The sequence below is a fragment of the Cheilinus undulatus genome, linkage group 10, assembly GCF_018320785.1.
Source record: "Cheilinus undulatus linkage group 10, ASM1832078v1, whole genome shotgun sequence".
NCBI classification, from domain to species: Eukaryota; Metazoa; Chordata; class Actinopteri; order Labriformes; family Labridae; genus Cheilinus; species Cheilinus undulatus.
In genome coordinates this window covers 1,442,803-1,460,199 of record NC_054874.1, presented here as the reverse complement: position 1 = coordinate 1,460,199, position 17,397 = coordinate 1,442,803, and the positions used below count along the sequence as shown (strand labels likewise).

The following is a 17,397-nucleotide window of genomic DNA, read 5'->3' as shown; positions in this document are numbered from 1 at the left end:
TGAAGAAGGCTGCAGTCTCGTGCCTCAGCACCAGAGAAATGTCTACCTCTCACAGTGTGCCTCACTCCTGCCCCGCCCCAAACCCAGCGCACTCTCTTTAGCCGGACCCCCCTCACTATTCTGGACTCGTGGATTCCCCCCCTTCACTTTAATATTGTCAATAAATCTGTTAAAACTTGTCATCCTCGTCTGCCTTTGGGTTCAACACACCTCCACACCTAAGAGTTTTTTCCACTTCTAAACCAATTCTTGCCCCTTTCTGCCTATTGTTGCCTCTATCAACCACTTCTTACACTCCTTTTTGTCCATTTTAACCACAGTTAACCCATTTTTGCCAGTTTAGATCAATATTTCATCCCATTTCACCAAATTTCCACCATTTTTTTGCACTTGGAAGTCATTTCAGCCACTTTTTAATCCCTTTTTGTGCCCATTTTTGCCACATTTATACATTTTTTCCACTTTTAACACTTTTCCACCATTTTTTGCCATTACTAACCAAGTCTAGCATTTTTAACCCATTTTAATTATGTTTTTATACACTAGTTATTTTCATTTAAAGAAGGCTATTTACTACACAAATGAATAAATAAAGATATTTGTAGAGAAGAGTGGTTATTATTTAGGTCAAATATAAAATATGGGTTTCACAGCTTAACTTCACAATGGACCATGGTTCTGCTGACCTCCATGGTTCCCAGCTAGGCTGGGTCCCAGAAACCTCCCTCTTTATCCCCCCTTATGGACGGCCTTGTCTGCACACGGCTATTCTTGAATGTTCCTGGCTGTTCAGCCACCTTCAGGTCCAGTGGGGGTCCCCGGTCTCTGGTAGGGCTGAACGATGCGGGAAAAAACAAATTGCAATTTTTTAACACAATATTGTGATTGTGATTTAATATGCGATTATTTCTGAAGTTCCTCATCTCATGTATTTTCCAACAAAAACAAGCAATATTTTATTCTATCCTATAACCCATATACTATATCTAATCGTAATGATTTTGACTCATTTTGCAAATTGGATATGAACTGATGTATTAAAGGGAATGATAAATTTAATATAATTCTCATATATAACAAGATAAACATACAAAAATAGAAAAAAATGATTGCATGATATGTAATGCATAACGTCTCTGCTGTAAAAAAAGTTTTAAACTGGTATTTAGACACAAATTTCAGGTTGAAGAAATATTGCACCTTCTGTGATTTGAAAACTGCAGCAGGCCATATTGTGATTTAATCTAATTTGTGATTAATTGCCCAGCCCTAGTCTCTGGCACCTTAATTTTGGGGGGTCTAATATTTTTAGATAGTGGAATTTTGGTTTTCATAAGCTGTGAGCCGTAATTAAGATTAAAACAAAACAAAAACCCTGAAATATTTCACTTGGTGAGTGATAAATGCAGAATATATGAAAGCTGATTTTTTTTTTTAATTTCAGGAAATAAAAATGAACTTTTCATGATTTATTTTTTTATGCACCTTTATAACCAGAGAACAAAAAAGTCACCGTGTGACTCAAAGATAAAGAATAAAAATGACTTTATTTACATGAAAGACACAAAGATGTTGATGCAGATGTCAGGGTAAGCATGCATTTATGGCATTATTCATCAAATAACTTTACTGTTTTTATCGGTAAGACACTGAGGGTCTTTCTCCTTCCCCTCCAGTCCACATGTCGCAGCGTTGCAGAAACCCTGAATTACTCCTGAAGGATCAGGACTAAAATATACTTTTCACTGTTTTTTAGGGTTTGGAACACTGGATTAGAGTTTTTTATCTGCTTTGTTTTATACATACTCTAGTTTCTTTGCATGCTTTGGTTCTTGACATGTTTTTAGGACAAATTTCACCAACAAGATGAAACTGGAGGAGGAAAACATGTTTACAGTTTGTATTTACAGCAGATTTTCTACAAGACAGCTGAATAAATGTCCTAACAGTGGGTATATTCTTTTTGTACAAGTACAAACTGGTTGCAGAAGAAGTCCTGGAAGATTCTACCATGGCCATCACAGTCGCCTGACTTCAACCCCGCAGAAAATCTCTGGAGGCGGCTGCAGCGTGCAGATCTAAGAGTGTTACTGAACTGGAGGTTTGGGCTGAGATTCCTCAGGAACGCTGCCAGAAGCTGGAGTCTGGATATGCATCTGTGTGCAGCAGGTCAGAGAAACTAAAGCTGCTCTATGAGGACTGAAGATGCAGCCATGAAGGGTTGCAGTCACTAGAAGCTGCATTTTCAGCTGAATTTGAGCAAAACACTTGAAGCATTTGTTGTGTTGAGCTATTAAAGTTCCATTTTTTTAATTTGATCATTGCAGAAAGTCTGTAAACTTTCACAATAAACCTGATTTATAACGGCAGCTGCATGTTTGACACACAGTGTGACACGACAAACATCCTTAGTTTAGGGTTTAAGAAATAGATCAGTCTCAAGAACCCCATGCACAACCTTTGGTTGGTTGTGATAACACCAAGGAGCAGACAGTTTCTTCTGCTACCTGAATGGAATTTAAGTAACAGGTGAAATCTTTGAGCTACTCCATAAAAAGTCAGAATTATTAGTGTGCATCAGCAGGTATTCTCTCACATTAAGGCACTGTATTAATCACTAAAGTTTAAAAAAGTATTCAACTATTTTTGCCTCCTATCCTGTCATTTTGAAACATGAAAGTGCAACTTAATAACAAACTTGGTTAGACTGGGCCTAGACTTCACTGAGAGCGGGTTTCTAAAACAACAAGGACATTAGAAGCCAAGTTTAACAGGAAAGAACTCTGTGTGCAAACTGCGTACTGGTCCATCAGTCCCCCCACCTTCTGTAAGACTTTAGCTTTTTTCTTCTTGTCACTGGACGATCTGGGGCATCTCGCTCCACGCTTTGGCCTTCTTCTTGGCCAACGCCATCCAAGGAGGCTCATCCTGGGTAAATGCTGGAGCAGGAGGCAGGAAACGCGGGGAGGAGGGGATCTGGTTAGCTCTAGCGTCGGCCTTCTCTGGGGTATTTCTTGGTGAATAAGGAGGAGAGCTCAGTGCTGGACTCTTGGGCTCGGGTGTCTGAATCTGACCAGGACCTTTGGAGAGCAGTGGAGGGGCAGCACCAGACATCGGCTTTTGGCAGATCTTTCTGTGGGGGGAGAAGGGGATCGGGGACAGGAGAATGGAGCTGGCAGGTGCTTTGGGTTTTAGACTGACAGGAGAGACCAGGACAGGAGACTGGGGTTTAGGAGGAGATGGAACCACAGCTTGAGGAGAGGGAGTCCCACTTTCCTCTTTGTTAGCAGGTACCGCAGAGTTACTGACCTCTGGACTCACTGCGGAAAAAACAATAAAGACATTTAGATGCACTGATGACTTTAAAATCAAAATTTTAAAATAAAAATCTCTCTGCATTAAAACTAAAAAAAGGATAAAATCTCTCTCTGCTAATTCACGAGCATGTGCAGCATAAAGACAGAGACTTACTCCTGCAGTGGGACACAATAATATTATTATTATTATAATAATATGATTATTAGAATTTACTCAATATGAAAAATGATGAGGGGATAATCATTCTATTGCATTTTAAAATTCCACTGTTTCACATAAAAACTGATTATGTGGTTTTGTATTTTCTGTCTTAAACTAAGGGAAACTGACTTCCTGTTTGGATCCAGACCACCTTTTACTGGTAGATCGATGTTTTAACATGAATTTAAACACGTCAAAAAGAACTTGTTCTGGATCTCAAAGGAGATGAGTGGGCGGAGCTGCAGCTGTGCTGAGTGAATGTGTTTAAATTGGTTGATTCATACTGATGGACGCTGCACGAATCATTCTTAGAGAAAAAAAACATCAGCTACCCGTGTTTCCATGCCAAGTAGATCTCTGCACTCACATGTCCATCAACCAATAGGAGAACAGTTCAACCCAAGACACACTAAGGACCGCCCCCTCATTTGAATAACATTTCCTGCTGCATTTCATGCTGATAGTGCCTGCAGCATGAAATAAATAAATGTGAGAGCAGAGCTTTTTTTTTAATTTATTTACTGATATTTAGTTCTCTTTATATATTTATTTTTGTATTTATTTTCACTTTATTTATTTATCTATATTTAATTTTTGAGTCTTATTTTTAATTTTTTCATTTATTTTACTTTTATTTATTTATGTACATATTTTTTATTTTTGTAATTATTTACATTGATATTTTTTTGTATTTCATTTTTGAAGTTTATTTTTTTGTTTTTTATTTTTTTCATTTTTACATTTATTTATTTATTTATTTATAATTTTGGCAGGTTTGGTCCTCCATACAAAAGGTGTTCAGTGAAAAAAATCAGTTCTAATTTAGGGGAGCATTTCAGTTAGGGCGACAGGCTCAGCAGGTAGAGTCCCACAAACGAGAGGTAATCTGGTTCAAAACGAGGCAAAAGAGAGGATTTACATCATATTTATTTTGATGTTCAGAGTTTTTGGCTTCTCTTCATCTGGGGCCGGCTCGCAGAGGCAGCAGGCTGAGCAAGTCCACCGAGGCATCTCTCTCCCCAGCAACATTTTCCAGCTCTTCCTGGAGGATTCCAAGGTGTTCCCAGTCCAGATGTGATACATAATCCCCGAGTCTTGGGTCTACCCTGGGGTCTCCTCCAAGTTGGACGTGCCTGGAAGACCTCCACAGGAAGGGGACCAAGCTTCAACCAAGCTGTCCGAGCTCCTCACCCTAGCTCTTAGCCCAGACTCCCTCCTGACGATTCTCATTTCGATTGCTGACGTCTACCAACAGGAGAACATTTGCTCCTTATTTTTGCATCATTTACAAGAATCCCTTTTTACTCCCTCAGAGAACTGATGTGTACATTTTATTCTGTTTTATTTACGTTATCACATGCATACCTTAAGTTCTATCTGAAGGAGAGCCGGTCGATGTTGTCCTCTTCTTCACTCATCCATACTTATTATCCATAACCAAATCCATAATTGTTTCTAGTTTTCCTTTTTTACGAGCAGAAGACCGCTACAATCACACAGAGCGCTTCTGTTGTGGAGTGATTGACACTCTTTGACCCCGCCCCCCTCCCTGTCAACCTGTGAACTCGCGCTCAGTCACGGAGACAGTGGCAACGTAAGCATACGATGAGCGGTCGGGATCACTCTTGTGGTGTGGCCAGGCTGTCAGCCAAGACCGGACAAGATTTTGGTCACACAGTCTGACATGGTGCCGTCGTAAACGACCAAAAAAGTCATTTGTATCCCGAGATACTTGAACTCCTTCACCCTCCTCACCTAGAGGGAGCAATCCGCCGTTTTCCGGCAGAGACCCATGGTCTCAGACTTGGAGTTGGACTCGGACTCAGCTACAAAGAAAAATCCTTTCCTGACGTGGAACAGAAAGTAGATTTTTCAGGAGTTGTTCCAGAAGTTTGCAGATGTTCTCAGAGGTTTATAGAGACCAGCTGGATCCAGTCTGTGACTGGAGAACTAGCTCCCATGGGTCAGGTTCAGGTTTTAAGTTCCTGGTTTCACTCAAAGAGCACGATGATGATCTCCTGGATTACCCAGACCACAATGGTGGATCTTCTACTTTTGGTAAATAGCAGCACAGATTTGGAGTATATAACAGATTTATGTGCATAAGTATTTGATAAAAGTACACAAACCAGTCTGAACCTTTACAAGACAGTTATGAAGAGGAGGGAGTATAAGCGTCCTCTTCCTCCCGCTCCTTTCAGAGTGTAGGCCAAATCACTGTTTGGATATTTCTGTATTGCACTGTCATCTATTATGTGTGCTTTATTATTTTTATATGAACATTTTTTAAAGATTTTTAAGATGAATTGATTGATAAATAAATTGACAAATTATATTGATACTGATAAATAATAAATTGATAAATTTCAGATGTCATTCTCTACCATCAGAGTGTGGATGTAACTGCAGCGTTAAAACTTCAAATAGAAGATTAGAAAGAGGACAAACAAGCTCTCGTGTTTATTCAGCAGAAGCATTTTAGTAAAAGAGCCAAAAACATTTAAATGAGACTAAACAAAAAAAAAAACAGTTTTACCTTATTTCACTGTTAATGACCTGCATAGATGAAGCCTTACCTTTACAGGTGGACTCAGCTGTGTTGTTGTTGGAGCTCTTCCTCTCTTGTTCCTCCTGAAAACAAACAGAAATATTCAGACACTTTAACACAAACAGAGCAGACGATCACCAAATCTCAATGTTCCATTTATTATTGTGAATTTTCTGCTGTCAGGGTTTGTTTTTAGGAACTGATATGCAGCCTGGGCTGCACGGCGGCGAAGGGGTTAACGCTGTTGCCTCACAGTAAGAAGGTCCCTGGTTCCCGGGTCTTTCTGTGCAGAGTTTGCATGTTCTCCCTGTCCATGTGTGGGTTCTCTCCAGGTACTCCGGGTTCCTCCCACCATCAAAAACATGCCTGTTAGGTCAGTTGACTCTAAATTGCCCGTAGGTGTGAGTGTGAGCGTGCCTGGTTGTCTGTCTCTATGTCAGCCCTGTGATTGACTGCTGAACTCCACCTCTCGCCCAATGACAGCTGGGATAGGCTCCAGCCCCCGTGACCCCCAACAGGACAAGCGGTGTAGAAGATGGATGGATGTGGATTCTCTCTCCACTGAGCACCAACCAGGATCTGAACATTGAGTTTAGGTTGAAACCTGTCAGGTCTGAATATCAGGAAGTTCTCTGGTCATTTTAGAACTAATGAGGTTAAACCATCAAACTCTAATCCCCACTGGGGTCAGGCCTGCCACAGAGACGGCTGAGCTCCTGACAAACCCAGAGAACCGGCCCTGTGTGACCAGGAGTATTGGTGTTGGCATCTTGGCTAACAGTTTCCTCCTTTTGGACCTGAAAAGTGGGTCAAGCTATTATTGAGGTCTGATGGCTTTAAATGATAATACAATAATACAATACAATAACTTAAAAAAAAAAAATAATAATAATAATAATATTTATATTATTATTTTTATTATTATATTATATTTATTATATCATTATTATTATATGCTAAATTATATTATATATTAATGATATTTTATTTATATATAATGTAATATTAGTATAAAATAAAAAAATAAAAACAACGTATTAATGCCACTCTTAGACCCTTCTCATTGTTTCTGACCATTTTAATAGCTTTCTTTTCAAAATTTTAACCCATGTTTGCCTCTTTCAACCAATTATTGACACTATCTATTCTTTTGCTGCTTTTATCCTTCAGTCACACATTTTTGGTGTGTTTTTTTTGACATCTTTTAACCAGTTTGCAATTTTTGCCATGTTTTTCCCACTGTACCCAGTGTTTCCACTTTTTAACTGCTTTTCACCATTTCTATGCCTATTTCTTCCCTTTTTGCCATTCCTAGCCTATTTTTGCCACATTTAACCCTTTCTTGACACTCTGTAACTACATTTCACCAGTTTTCCACCAACTTTACCTTTTTCTAGCTTTTTTTTTGCCTATGTCACAATATTATCAATTTCATTTCCCCTGCTATTTCAGTTCCTTCTGCTTTACTCTCTGGTATCCTGATGTTTGTTCACATCAGTTTAGTCATGAAGTCTGAGATTACTTTTCTTCATGGTTTATATCAGTGTGCCCATCCACATCGTCAACGTTACCAAAAAAAGTAACGTTTCTTTAAAAAGAAGGGGTTTACGATTTAAAAAAACGCCTGTATTCTACCACAGAATAAATGAATATTTAAATAAAATCATTTTTTGTTGACTGGTTATTATTCTGGGATCCAGAAAACTCTCAAAAAAACATTTACGGTGCTGACGGCGGTCTCCTCCACTGAGCCGTCTTCATGGATCTTCTGTTTCTGTTTGGCCATGGAGATCCAGCTGGGGGAGCTGCTACCAACGCCAGGAGCTGAAGCTGGAACTGATAAAACAGATCACTTTAAGACAGACAGGAGGATGGAAACTTGTTTTTATCACGTCTGATTAAACTCAAAGTCTGGACAGATACAGGCGACCAATGAGGACAGGAAGCTGTTAACAGAGGAGTCGATCCTGATGCTGGAGGAGTCGGCGCATTTATTCTTAGACGATGAACTCCTCCAGTCATGACACAAAATTTAATTTTCATTTGATGTTAGAAGAGAAACTCTGCAAAAAAATCCTGTGCACAAAACTCAAAGGGCTAATATTTATTAAACTTTATAAAGAGCTAATATTTATTAAACTTTATATAGAGCTAATATTTATTAAACTTTATATAGAGCTAATATTTATTAAACTTTATAAAGAGCTAATATTTATTAAACTTTATATAGAGCTAATATTTATTAAACTTTATATAGAGCTAATATTTATTAAACTTTATAAAGAGCTAATATTTATTAAACTTTATATAGAGCTAATATTTATTAAACTTTATAAAGAGCTAATATTTATTAAACTTTATAAAGAGCTAATATTTATTAAACTTTATAAAGAGCTAATATTTATTAAACTTTATAAAGAGCTAATATTTATTAAACTTTATATAGAGCTAATATTTATTAAACTTTATATAGAGCTAATATTTATTAAACTTTATAAAGAGCTAATATTTATTAAACTTTATATAGAGCTAATATTTATTAAACTTTATATAGAGCTAATATTTATTAAACTTTATAAAGAGCTAATATTTATTAAACTTTATATAGAGCTAATATTTATTAAACTTCATAAAGAGCTAATATTTATTAAACTTTATAAAGAGCTAATATTTATTAATTACTTTTGTAAGTGGACTTTAACTTTTTTGATCACTTGTTCTTTAGTTACTGATAAAAAGGTAAAGTCTATGGGCCGTATAATTCCTCCTGAATGAAAGCTGTGTATCATAAATCCTCGTACTGACCTGAGACGGGCCTGGTCCTCCCTCGTCTGTCCCCGTGTAGCTCTGGTTTCTTAGGGAGTGCTGGTTTGTTGCTTGATGGCTTTGCAGTGATTGGCTGAGGCGTCTCCGTCTGACAGCTGATTGGCTGAGCTGCTGGCTTGAAGGACTGCTGAATACAAAAGTAAATTATAAGAAGGAAAAAAATATTAAACAATAATCCTCAGAACTTTTGAGCCTCTTTGGAGCAAATCCCCGTCACCTTAAGGCCTGAAAACAAAACCCTCAAAGAGACACAAAGCTATGTTTGCTTTTTTACATGCAGGTAAACGTGCAGTCATCTGAATTCTTAGAACCACAGTAACTTCTGCTGAATGTACCTAGCTTCCTACTGACACCCTAAAAACTGAACTCCTTAAAGCATGGACGTTTTGCACCCTTGCACAAATATATTCAAACATGAAACATTTCCTGAACAGCAGACGATCAAAAGTCTGATGATGCAGGTATTTACCTGTGGATTTTGCTCCTCCTCTGAGCTGAAGCGATGCAGAACCGGTGTCTTCCTCAACCAAACTCCAAAAGGACCGCTGGAGCTCCTCTTTAATGAGACACAGCTCTCTGCAGGAGGAAAGAAGAAGTCATATTATTATTATCATTTTATTATTATTATTATTATTTTATAATGATTATTTTATTACTATTATTTTTTATCATTATTATTTGTTATAATAATAATAATAATTATTATTATTATTATTATTATTATTATGCTGTAGTTTGGACATACCTGTACTAGGCTAAGAGAAATTAAATATATAATTCATTACTCTTAATCCCAGCATAACTGACTTTTACACACAGACATTTAAGCGTCAGATCAGCCACATGTTCCATCGTTTTACTGCAACATTTTTCAGAATAAACATCTTATTTGTCAAATCCTTTTAACTTTCTGAAAAATAAGACTAATGATCAGCTTCTCTCCTCTGTTTCCTGTTCTTTCTGCTAAAGATTTCTGCAACTATTTTACTTCATCTGATGTTCATACTGTTCTGATCACAATACTGTCAATAAATAAATTAACCGTCGGTATGATTAGATTAGATAAAAATGGACTCAATAAAAGATGAATAAAATATTTTAAAGAAATGTATCAATCCCTCTCAACAGTCTCTGACTGGCTTTTTTGTGAATAGCATCAGTGTTAGTGCCAAAGTTGTCTTATCATCTAGGATGGTGCGTTAGTATTTAAACTGACCCTCCGTCTCTACAGGAAGCATCTCTTTTGTTTTAGACACACTGAGGTGTAAGCAGCAGACATCACACTATTTAACAAAAACTGAACACAGATGAAGAACACAGACGTGAATGTGTTCTAAACCCGACAACAAGGTTCAGCAGGGTTGCATCATCAACCCCTTTCCTTTATGCATGTTTTTGATTGGTTTATCCTCACTGCAGGAGCCAAATATAATCCAACCAGCCCGCTTTGGTTAGACCTGGCATCCAGTGGGAAATCCTTAAAATCTTTCAGCTGACTCGTTTCTGACATCTCTCCTTTCTAACCAACCTGTGTGCACACAGCCCTGCAGTGTCATGCCCTTATATGGGCATTGAAGGGGTGTGTCTCTGACTTTAAGAATGTGGGTGTCGGCTATTCAGGTTTTAACAGATGAATCTGCTGAAGAGTTTCTTCAGGACTGTTCTAGAGAGGTTCAGTGATGAAGGCTCCGGTCTTACCTTCTGTGTTTGCAGCAGATGAAGAGGTGCAGGTGGATGTGGAGGAAGGAGGAGTAAAACCGTCTCTGGAATCTCCTACAGACCGTGATATGGCATTGAGTTCACTCTGATAGAAACCACTGGAAGACTTTTTGACCATTTCCTCCTCAGAGGATGGAGGCTTCTCTACATCCTCCTGGGACAAACACCTCTCTTCTGGTTCTGGTCTTGTTAATGTTGTAGCACCAGGAGGTGTTTCAGACTGCTGAGAGAGAATCTGGACTTCCTCTGAGCTCGGAGAGAGAACGTTAATGTGGAGATCTGCTGAGTCTGTCTTACTGGGAGTGCTGGTGTCACTCTCTGGTAACTGGGCCTCAGAGTGGGACTCTAAAGAAGTAAGGGACTGTTCTGTGGCTTCAGTCTGGTCTTTTTCTGTTTCCTTCATGTCTAAACTGTGGATCTTTACAGCTGGATCTGCACCAGGTCTGCTCAGGTCTTCCTCCTGCTCGTGGTCTAGGTTCGGTTTTATGTGGTAAACTTCCTCGCCGTCCTCTTCACTTCCTTCTGCAGAGACCTTCTCAGCCAGGCTTTGGGTCTCAATTGTTCTGGTCTGGTCTGGTTCTTCATCCTTGTGGGGTTTCTGTGGGCTAATCACAGCCATATCTTCACCTTCATGTGTCTCCTCAGGTTTGACCTCTATCCCTGCTCCTGCATCCTCTTCCTCCTTCTTATCTTCATCCTCCTCTCTGCCAGGACTACTGTCTGCCTCCTCCTTCTCAAGCCTCATTGTTTCCTGGCCTCCTTCACTCTCCTCTTCCTCTCCTCTCCTCTCTACTTCTGTCTGGTTTCCTGTGGGAATATCCTCTGGTTTATCTGGTTGAGCTTCCTCCGCCTCCTCGTCATCTCCGTCCTCTTCTGGCTAGAAGAGAAGGCAGAGACAAAAAGACTGATACTCCAGTAATTAAAATCTTTATTCTAGGGATTTTCATGAAAATCAGAGTGTATGCTTACTTTCTCCACGTCTTGGTCTTCCTCCTCCTCTGCTGCTCCGTCCGTGTTTTCTTGACAAGAAAGAGTTCCCTCCCTGAGCGCCCTGGCCTCCTCCTCCTCCTCTGTCATGGTCTGATCTAACTTCAATGATCCATCACCAGGTTCACCCTCCTCCTCCTCCAGCAGCTCTCTTTCCTCGTCCTTCTCTTCTTCCTTCATTTCTATGATCATTTCAGGACCATCTCCTAGGGAGCACAGCAGAGAGTCCAGCTCTCCTGAGGTACCATCTTCCTCCCTGATTCCCTGCTCCGTCTCTTCTTCTTCTGTTACTAAAGAGTCGATTTTAACCTCCTCAGCTCTACAGAGGAGGTCTGAAGGGTCCAGTGAGTGTTCTTGGACTGAATCAGGGGGCGATTCTCTAGAAGAGGAGATCACAACATCAGATTAACAGAGGAGTTCATTTGCAGGTAAATAAGGAGAAGATAACAGGTGAGAATAAGATCTGATCACCTGAGACTCTCCAGAGAGGAAGCTGTGTGGCTGGAGGGAGGAGGCTGGGCATCAGGACATTTTTCAGGAGAAGAAGAACTCAGGCCTTCAGAAATCTGGTTTTCCTCTGACTCATCCTCCCTCTTCTCACCTTTCTCTTCATCTCCGCTCTCCTCTTGTGATTTCTGCTCATCAGCGTTAATCCCTACGACAGAAAAACAGCTTTCAGAAACAATCTCCCTGCTGGATAAAACTGGATCAGTCATGAAAGAAATCCTTCCTTTAAACCCTTTAACCTCACAGAGCCGATGCCAGTCATCACACAGATCTAGCTCATTTCTATTGGATTAGAGGAGAATAAGGCAGTAGCGATGGGTGGGGTTTAGTTGTCCTGCAAGCCCGTAAACAATGGCTGCTGCCCGTGAAGAGATCAGCTTTAAGTTTGATCAAAAGGCAAAAACTTTTATTTCCCTTTTTTTAAGATGAGCAAAGAAAAACTGAGAGGTTAGAATAAGAGCACAAGAAAACTAATATAGATGCAACCATTATGGTGCCATAATAACAAAAGTAATTCAAATCATATTTATAAAAAACACATAATAAAAATGCACAATAAATAAAACCATACTAGAAAGTGTCTAAGGAAATAGTAAAGAGCCACATGTACAGGACCTTTCACATCACATTCTGCAGTCATTACTGCATAAATTCCCTTAAAAGTGCACATAAGGGAGCGCAGATGGTCGAGTGGTTTAAGGCGCTTCCCATGTATGCGGGCGGCCTGGGTTCGAATCCAGCCTGTGGCCCTTCACCGCGTGTCTCTCCCCACTCTCTTCCCTGTTTCCAAATCTATCCGCTGTCCTTCCTCTGTCAAATAAAGGCATGAAAAAGCCCAAAAATAAGTCTTAAAAAAAAGTGCACATAAAAGCTGAGTCTATGAAATAATGTTCCTGCTCTTCTGAGGATAAACCCTCATGGTTCTCAGTCTTCTGTGTGTTTTTGATTAAAGTTGGGCTGTAAGTTTCCATCAGTGATGTCTTTTAGGTGGCCACATCAATGCTGAGTTTGGCCACTGAGCTCAAAAAATCTGTGAGACTTTAACTTAACTCTTTATGTCGGGCCTGAATATTTGTTCCTAAGTGTGGCTGGCCAGTCGGTTTTAGACTTCAGACAGCAGAAGAGAGAAAGGAAATACGGGGGGGAAGATGTGCACCCAACAGGGACAGGATCAGGATCAGGATTTTGAGTTAAACTGGATTTATTTTATTTGACAGGGATGATGCAGTTTAAAATAACAGAGCATGAATCTGACACGCTGCACAGAGAGGTTAAGGCCGATCACCACCAAGCAAAGCCTTGTGGGTGTGGCACAGGTCCTGCCTAATCACCAACAGGTGTAGCTACAAACACACCTCGCAGCCTCCACCAAGCGGGATCAGGTCCTCCGTTGGCCTTGTGTGGGGCGCTTGTGTTTAATAGAGCTGTATGGTCGTTCCAAAAGTGGGCGGGGATTAAGATGCATGTCACCTGCCAGGCGTAGCAGAACGGCATGTTTAGGCTGAAATTTGAGGTTGAAGGAAGGCGTGTAATAGTGAGTACGCCCACCTGAGGGCCCCATCAGGAGGGAAGGAGGATTGACATAATTCAGATCATGCGCTGGATGTCTGTGTACATTACCAAGGGCATGGGAAAATAATCCGATGAAAGCAAAACAAAAGCCACAGCTTTAGGGCGGAGTTATGGGTAGATGTGGCACTTAAACATAGCCTAGGGTTCTGTTGGGGCGGGTAGGAGGGTTGCCACAACCCCCTGGTTGTCGTGTGTATGTTCTAAACACCTGAGAACTGTTGGTGGTTGCTGGGCGTATTACCAGGGTTCAAAGGCCTGGACAAAAGAAATGCTGTTAAGCTCGACCTTGGCTGCTGAGTGACACACGTACATGTCAAATGTGTGGACACTGACTCTGGCCGCCCTCCCTCCTCTCTTCAGCCCCGGGTTGTGGAACATCAGGACCTGTGAAGAACTGTCAGCGCTCTACATGCCTAAAACTTCTGAACAGTACTGTAACACTTTGCATGCGCCTGTTCCCACGTTGTGTTGAAAACTGTGAATCAGTTTTTGTTGCCCCATGTTTAATTTGTCTTTTTAGCGAGCAGGCAGTGCACAGAGTAGGATAACTGTGTCTGAAAAAATGAATGATGAATGTGATCCTGCAACCAGGGCATCGAGGACTGTAGAATCTGGATTTGGGTGCCTGATCTACCAACTAAATCAAACCAGCGCCCCGTATTCACACCAACACAAAGATGAAATCTGGACCTGAGATTTGATTTAAGATTTGATTTTAATATCAGCCACCCAGAGATGTCTCTCCCTGATTTAAAGAGAAAAGAAGAATCAAATAAAAGCTGAAGAGTTCACCAACCTCCTGCTGTCTCTGGCTGCTCCTCCTCCTCCACAGCTTTAGTCACTGATGTGTTCAGGGTCTCTTTCTCTCTCTCAGCTTTTCCATCCAGTCTCTGCAAGGACACAAGGCATGAGCCGAGACTCTCAGTACAAACGGTTACTGTTATGTCTAAGAGTGCTCTGTATAACCATAACAAACAAAACCACCTCATCATTATCCTCTGACCTGCTGAAGAAGGTTCATTAGCCTAAACCTCCTCAGTCTAACCCTAACCCCATCTGTAGATCCTCTAACTGGAGTATAAAACAGGTCATGATCTCGTTATTGTCTGCAGGTCTTACCAACGGTTTCCTCCTGTTGCAGGCTTTGTTCCTTAGTCCCAGTCTGTGTTTGGCAGCAGAGTTATCCAGACAGCCAGAGGAAGTGGCGGGCTGACTGAAGTCTGCTGGAACCACCAGGGGGCTCACGGCTCGGCTGGAGGCAGCACAGGATAGCTGGGAGGAGAGGGAGAGTCTGAACTGAGAGGTCTGGAGGAAGGGAAATCCCTTTAAGTGAAACCACAGCTGTAGCAGAGCACCGCTACGTTAGTGGAACCGTCTTTTACCTGGTCATCATCGCTGTCGGGTCCCTCCAGACTGATCAGGCTCTGGCTCTGGACCTTAATAATAAAACAGGGAGGAGGCTGTTAGGATAGCAGCGTTAGTGCAGCTAAAGGATGAGCTCTAGAAGGAGACAGTGTTCACTAATAACGTAACCATGACTGTGTGAGGCGTGGTATATTCAGGAGGACTGCTGGGCAGGCCATCATCCTCAGACACTGTTCCAGCATCTTCTGTTTTCTTCACACAGATGAGCGATGGGGGAGAGCCCATTCTGATGGCCTGCTTCAGCTGGCTCTACAAGAAAAGGCAAAATAAAAGAGACTGAGTCATCTGTGCTGGGATAAATTATCCTGAAGGAGACTAAAACACCAAGAGGAGTCACATTTAAGACCTGCAGGAGAGGCTGAACGGATTTATTTCGGGAGTCTCTATAAAAAAAGGAAATCAGAGAAACAGTTTAAGTTTGTACTTTAAATGCATGAGTGGACAGGGGCGTAGCACGAGGGGGGAAAGGGCACTGATTGGCCCAGAGTAAGGAAGACTGCAACGAAAACTGTGTTTTTGTTTTTATTTTTTAGTCATTATTGAATCAAAAGCAACTACATGAATCAGTCAACAGAGTGAAATTTGTATAAAATAGAGTGAAATAAAATAGTGGGGGCCCCTGCTACTCCCTCAAAAATGTCCAAATGGTATAGTCCACCACTGCAAAATAATGCAAGTAAATTTAATCCAACCACAGTAAAAATATGGCTCATAAATCCAGAAGTTATGGTTCAAAAATATGTTTGAATGCATAGAAATTTGTAAAAATGACTGGTTAGACAGTAAAGGGGGGCCCTGTGTAATAGTCTCAAAAGCTCCAAAGTAGGGCTGAAGCTCCAAAGCAGGGCTGAAGCTCCAAAGTAGGGCTGAAGCTCCAAAGCAGGGCTGAAGCTCCAAAGCAGGGCAAAAGCTCCAAAGCAGGGCTGAAGCTCCAAAGTAGGGCTGAAGGTCCAAAGCAGGGCAAAAGCTCCAAAGCAGGGCTGAAGCTCCAAAGCAGGGCTGAAGCTCCAAAGCAGGGCTGAAGCTCCAAAGTAGGGCCTAAGCTCCAAAGCAGGGCTGAAGCTCCAAAGCAGGGCTGAAGCTCCAAAGTAGGATACTCCAGTCCATGTAAATGCCCTCAGTGACTCTTGCTTTGTCTGGTTCAGACCCCTGGTCATTCTTAAAGAATAGTCCCGGACACTTGAGTACCACTTGTCTCTTGTGGTCGTGCTATACCACAAAAGAAAACCCGGTATGGTTCCTTCTGTCTTTATGAGGATCCCCTTAAGCATCACAGAGCAAGTTGTGGGTTTGATCCCCAGCTCCTGCAGTCACTCGTCGATGTGTCCTTGGGGAAGACACTTAATTCTAGTTTGCTTCCAGTGTTGCGCCAGTGGCAGTGGGTGGTAAATGGGTGGAGCTGTTCCGATACCAGTATCAGAAATATGTCCAATACTGCTTTAAATGCAGGTATTGGTATCAGTGAATACACGAGTTTATGCACCGATCTGGTACCGTTTGGTTTAACTTTATATTTGTCTTTGTTTAACCATGCCAACCAACTGTTAGCGCTATAAAAAAAAATTCTTCTTAGCTGCATGCATGAACTACCATTTTTAGAGCAGTGAAGAAGAACCAAAGGACCTCCTGCAGCAGCAAAGAACGGTGTCTGTGTGACAGTTTTTTTCTGAATGTGATCGTTAAAATGCCTCCCAGACCGGCGCTGTCGTTCAAGACAAGAAGTCACACAGCTTATCAAGTTCAATAATTTCTGAACCATAAATCATTGCCTCTTACTTGTTTTTCCTCTTGAAGCTAGCCGTTGTGTTTTCCCATTGATGCTATTGATGCCTTTGAATCCCTTACAGCAGCATTTTCAGCGAGCCTGGAGCTCGTGTGTCTTTTGGAGACTTTAATGATTAAATCCACATGAGTAAACATAATATTGAACGTCTTTTTATCCATTTCAATCCAACTACGATAATTTATTACAGCTAGCTCAAATGCTAACTCAAATGCTTACCACCATATTGTGTACCCTTTGTGAGGGTCTGCTGGCCAATGGCAGGCTGTTCTGTAATCATGTGATGCTGCCTGAATAGAGCATAATGGAGAGAGACAGAGGCAGTGCTGCAGCCCCCTGTATTAGTGATATTTTAATATTTAGCAGTAAAACTTAATAACCAGCAGACAAACAACTTTAGGCTCACAGAGATGGTGTCCATTATGATTCTGTTTGTTCAGCCATGTTCTGAGACAAATATAGGTCTAAAATAATTTGCTGGTCTGCACAGTCAGTCTAGAAAGTTCACACT

General features: G+C 40.9%; 1 protein-coding gene across 2 annotated transcripts in view; it reads right to left on the bottom strand.

The window, feature by feature from the left end:
* Positions 1-1,528: 1,528 nt before the first annotated feature.
* zgc:66433 (uncharacterized protein LOC321250 homolog) overlaps positions 1,529-17,397 on the bottom strand; it is a 37,913-nt gene continuing 22,044 nt past the window's right edge. The window contains exons 5-16 of one of the 2 annotated variants that reach the window (XM_041798062.1): positions 15,212-15,352; positions 15,061-15,114; positions 14,798-14,950; positions 14,475-14,568; positions 12,071-12,254; positions 11,582-11,978; positions 10,592-11,489; positions 9,363-9,469; positions 8,873-9,020; positions 7,791-7,903; positions 6,096-6,150; positions 1,529-3,320 (exon numbers count right to left, since the gene is read on the bottom strand). In XM_041798062.1, coding sequence (XP_041653996.1) covers positions 2,854-3,320; positions 6,096-6,150; positions 7,791-7,903; positions 8,873-9,020; positions 9,363-9,469; positions 10,592-11,489; positions 11,582-11,978; positions 12,071-12,254; positions 14,475-14,568; positions 14,798-14,950; positions 15,061-15,114; positions 15,212-15,352 — 2,811 coding nt within the window. In that variant the 3' untranslated portion in view covers positions 1,529-2,853. The remainder of the gene's footprint in view (positions 3,321-6,095; positions 6,151-7,790; positions 7,904-8,872; positions 9,021-9,362; positions 9,470-10,591; positions 11,490-11,581; positions 11,979-12,070; positions 12,255-14,474; positions 14,569-14,797; positions 14,951-15,060; positions 15,115-15,211; positions 15,353-17,397) is intronic. The other variant, XM_041798063.1, reaches the window with a different exon arrangement.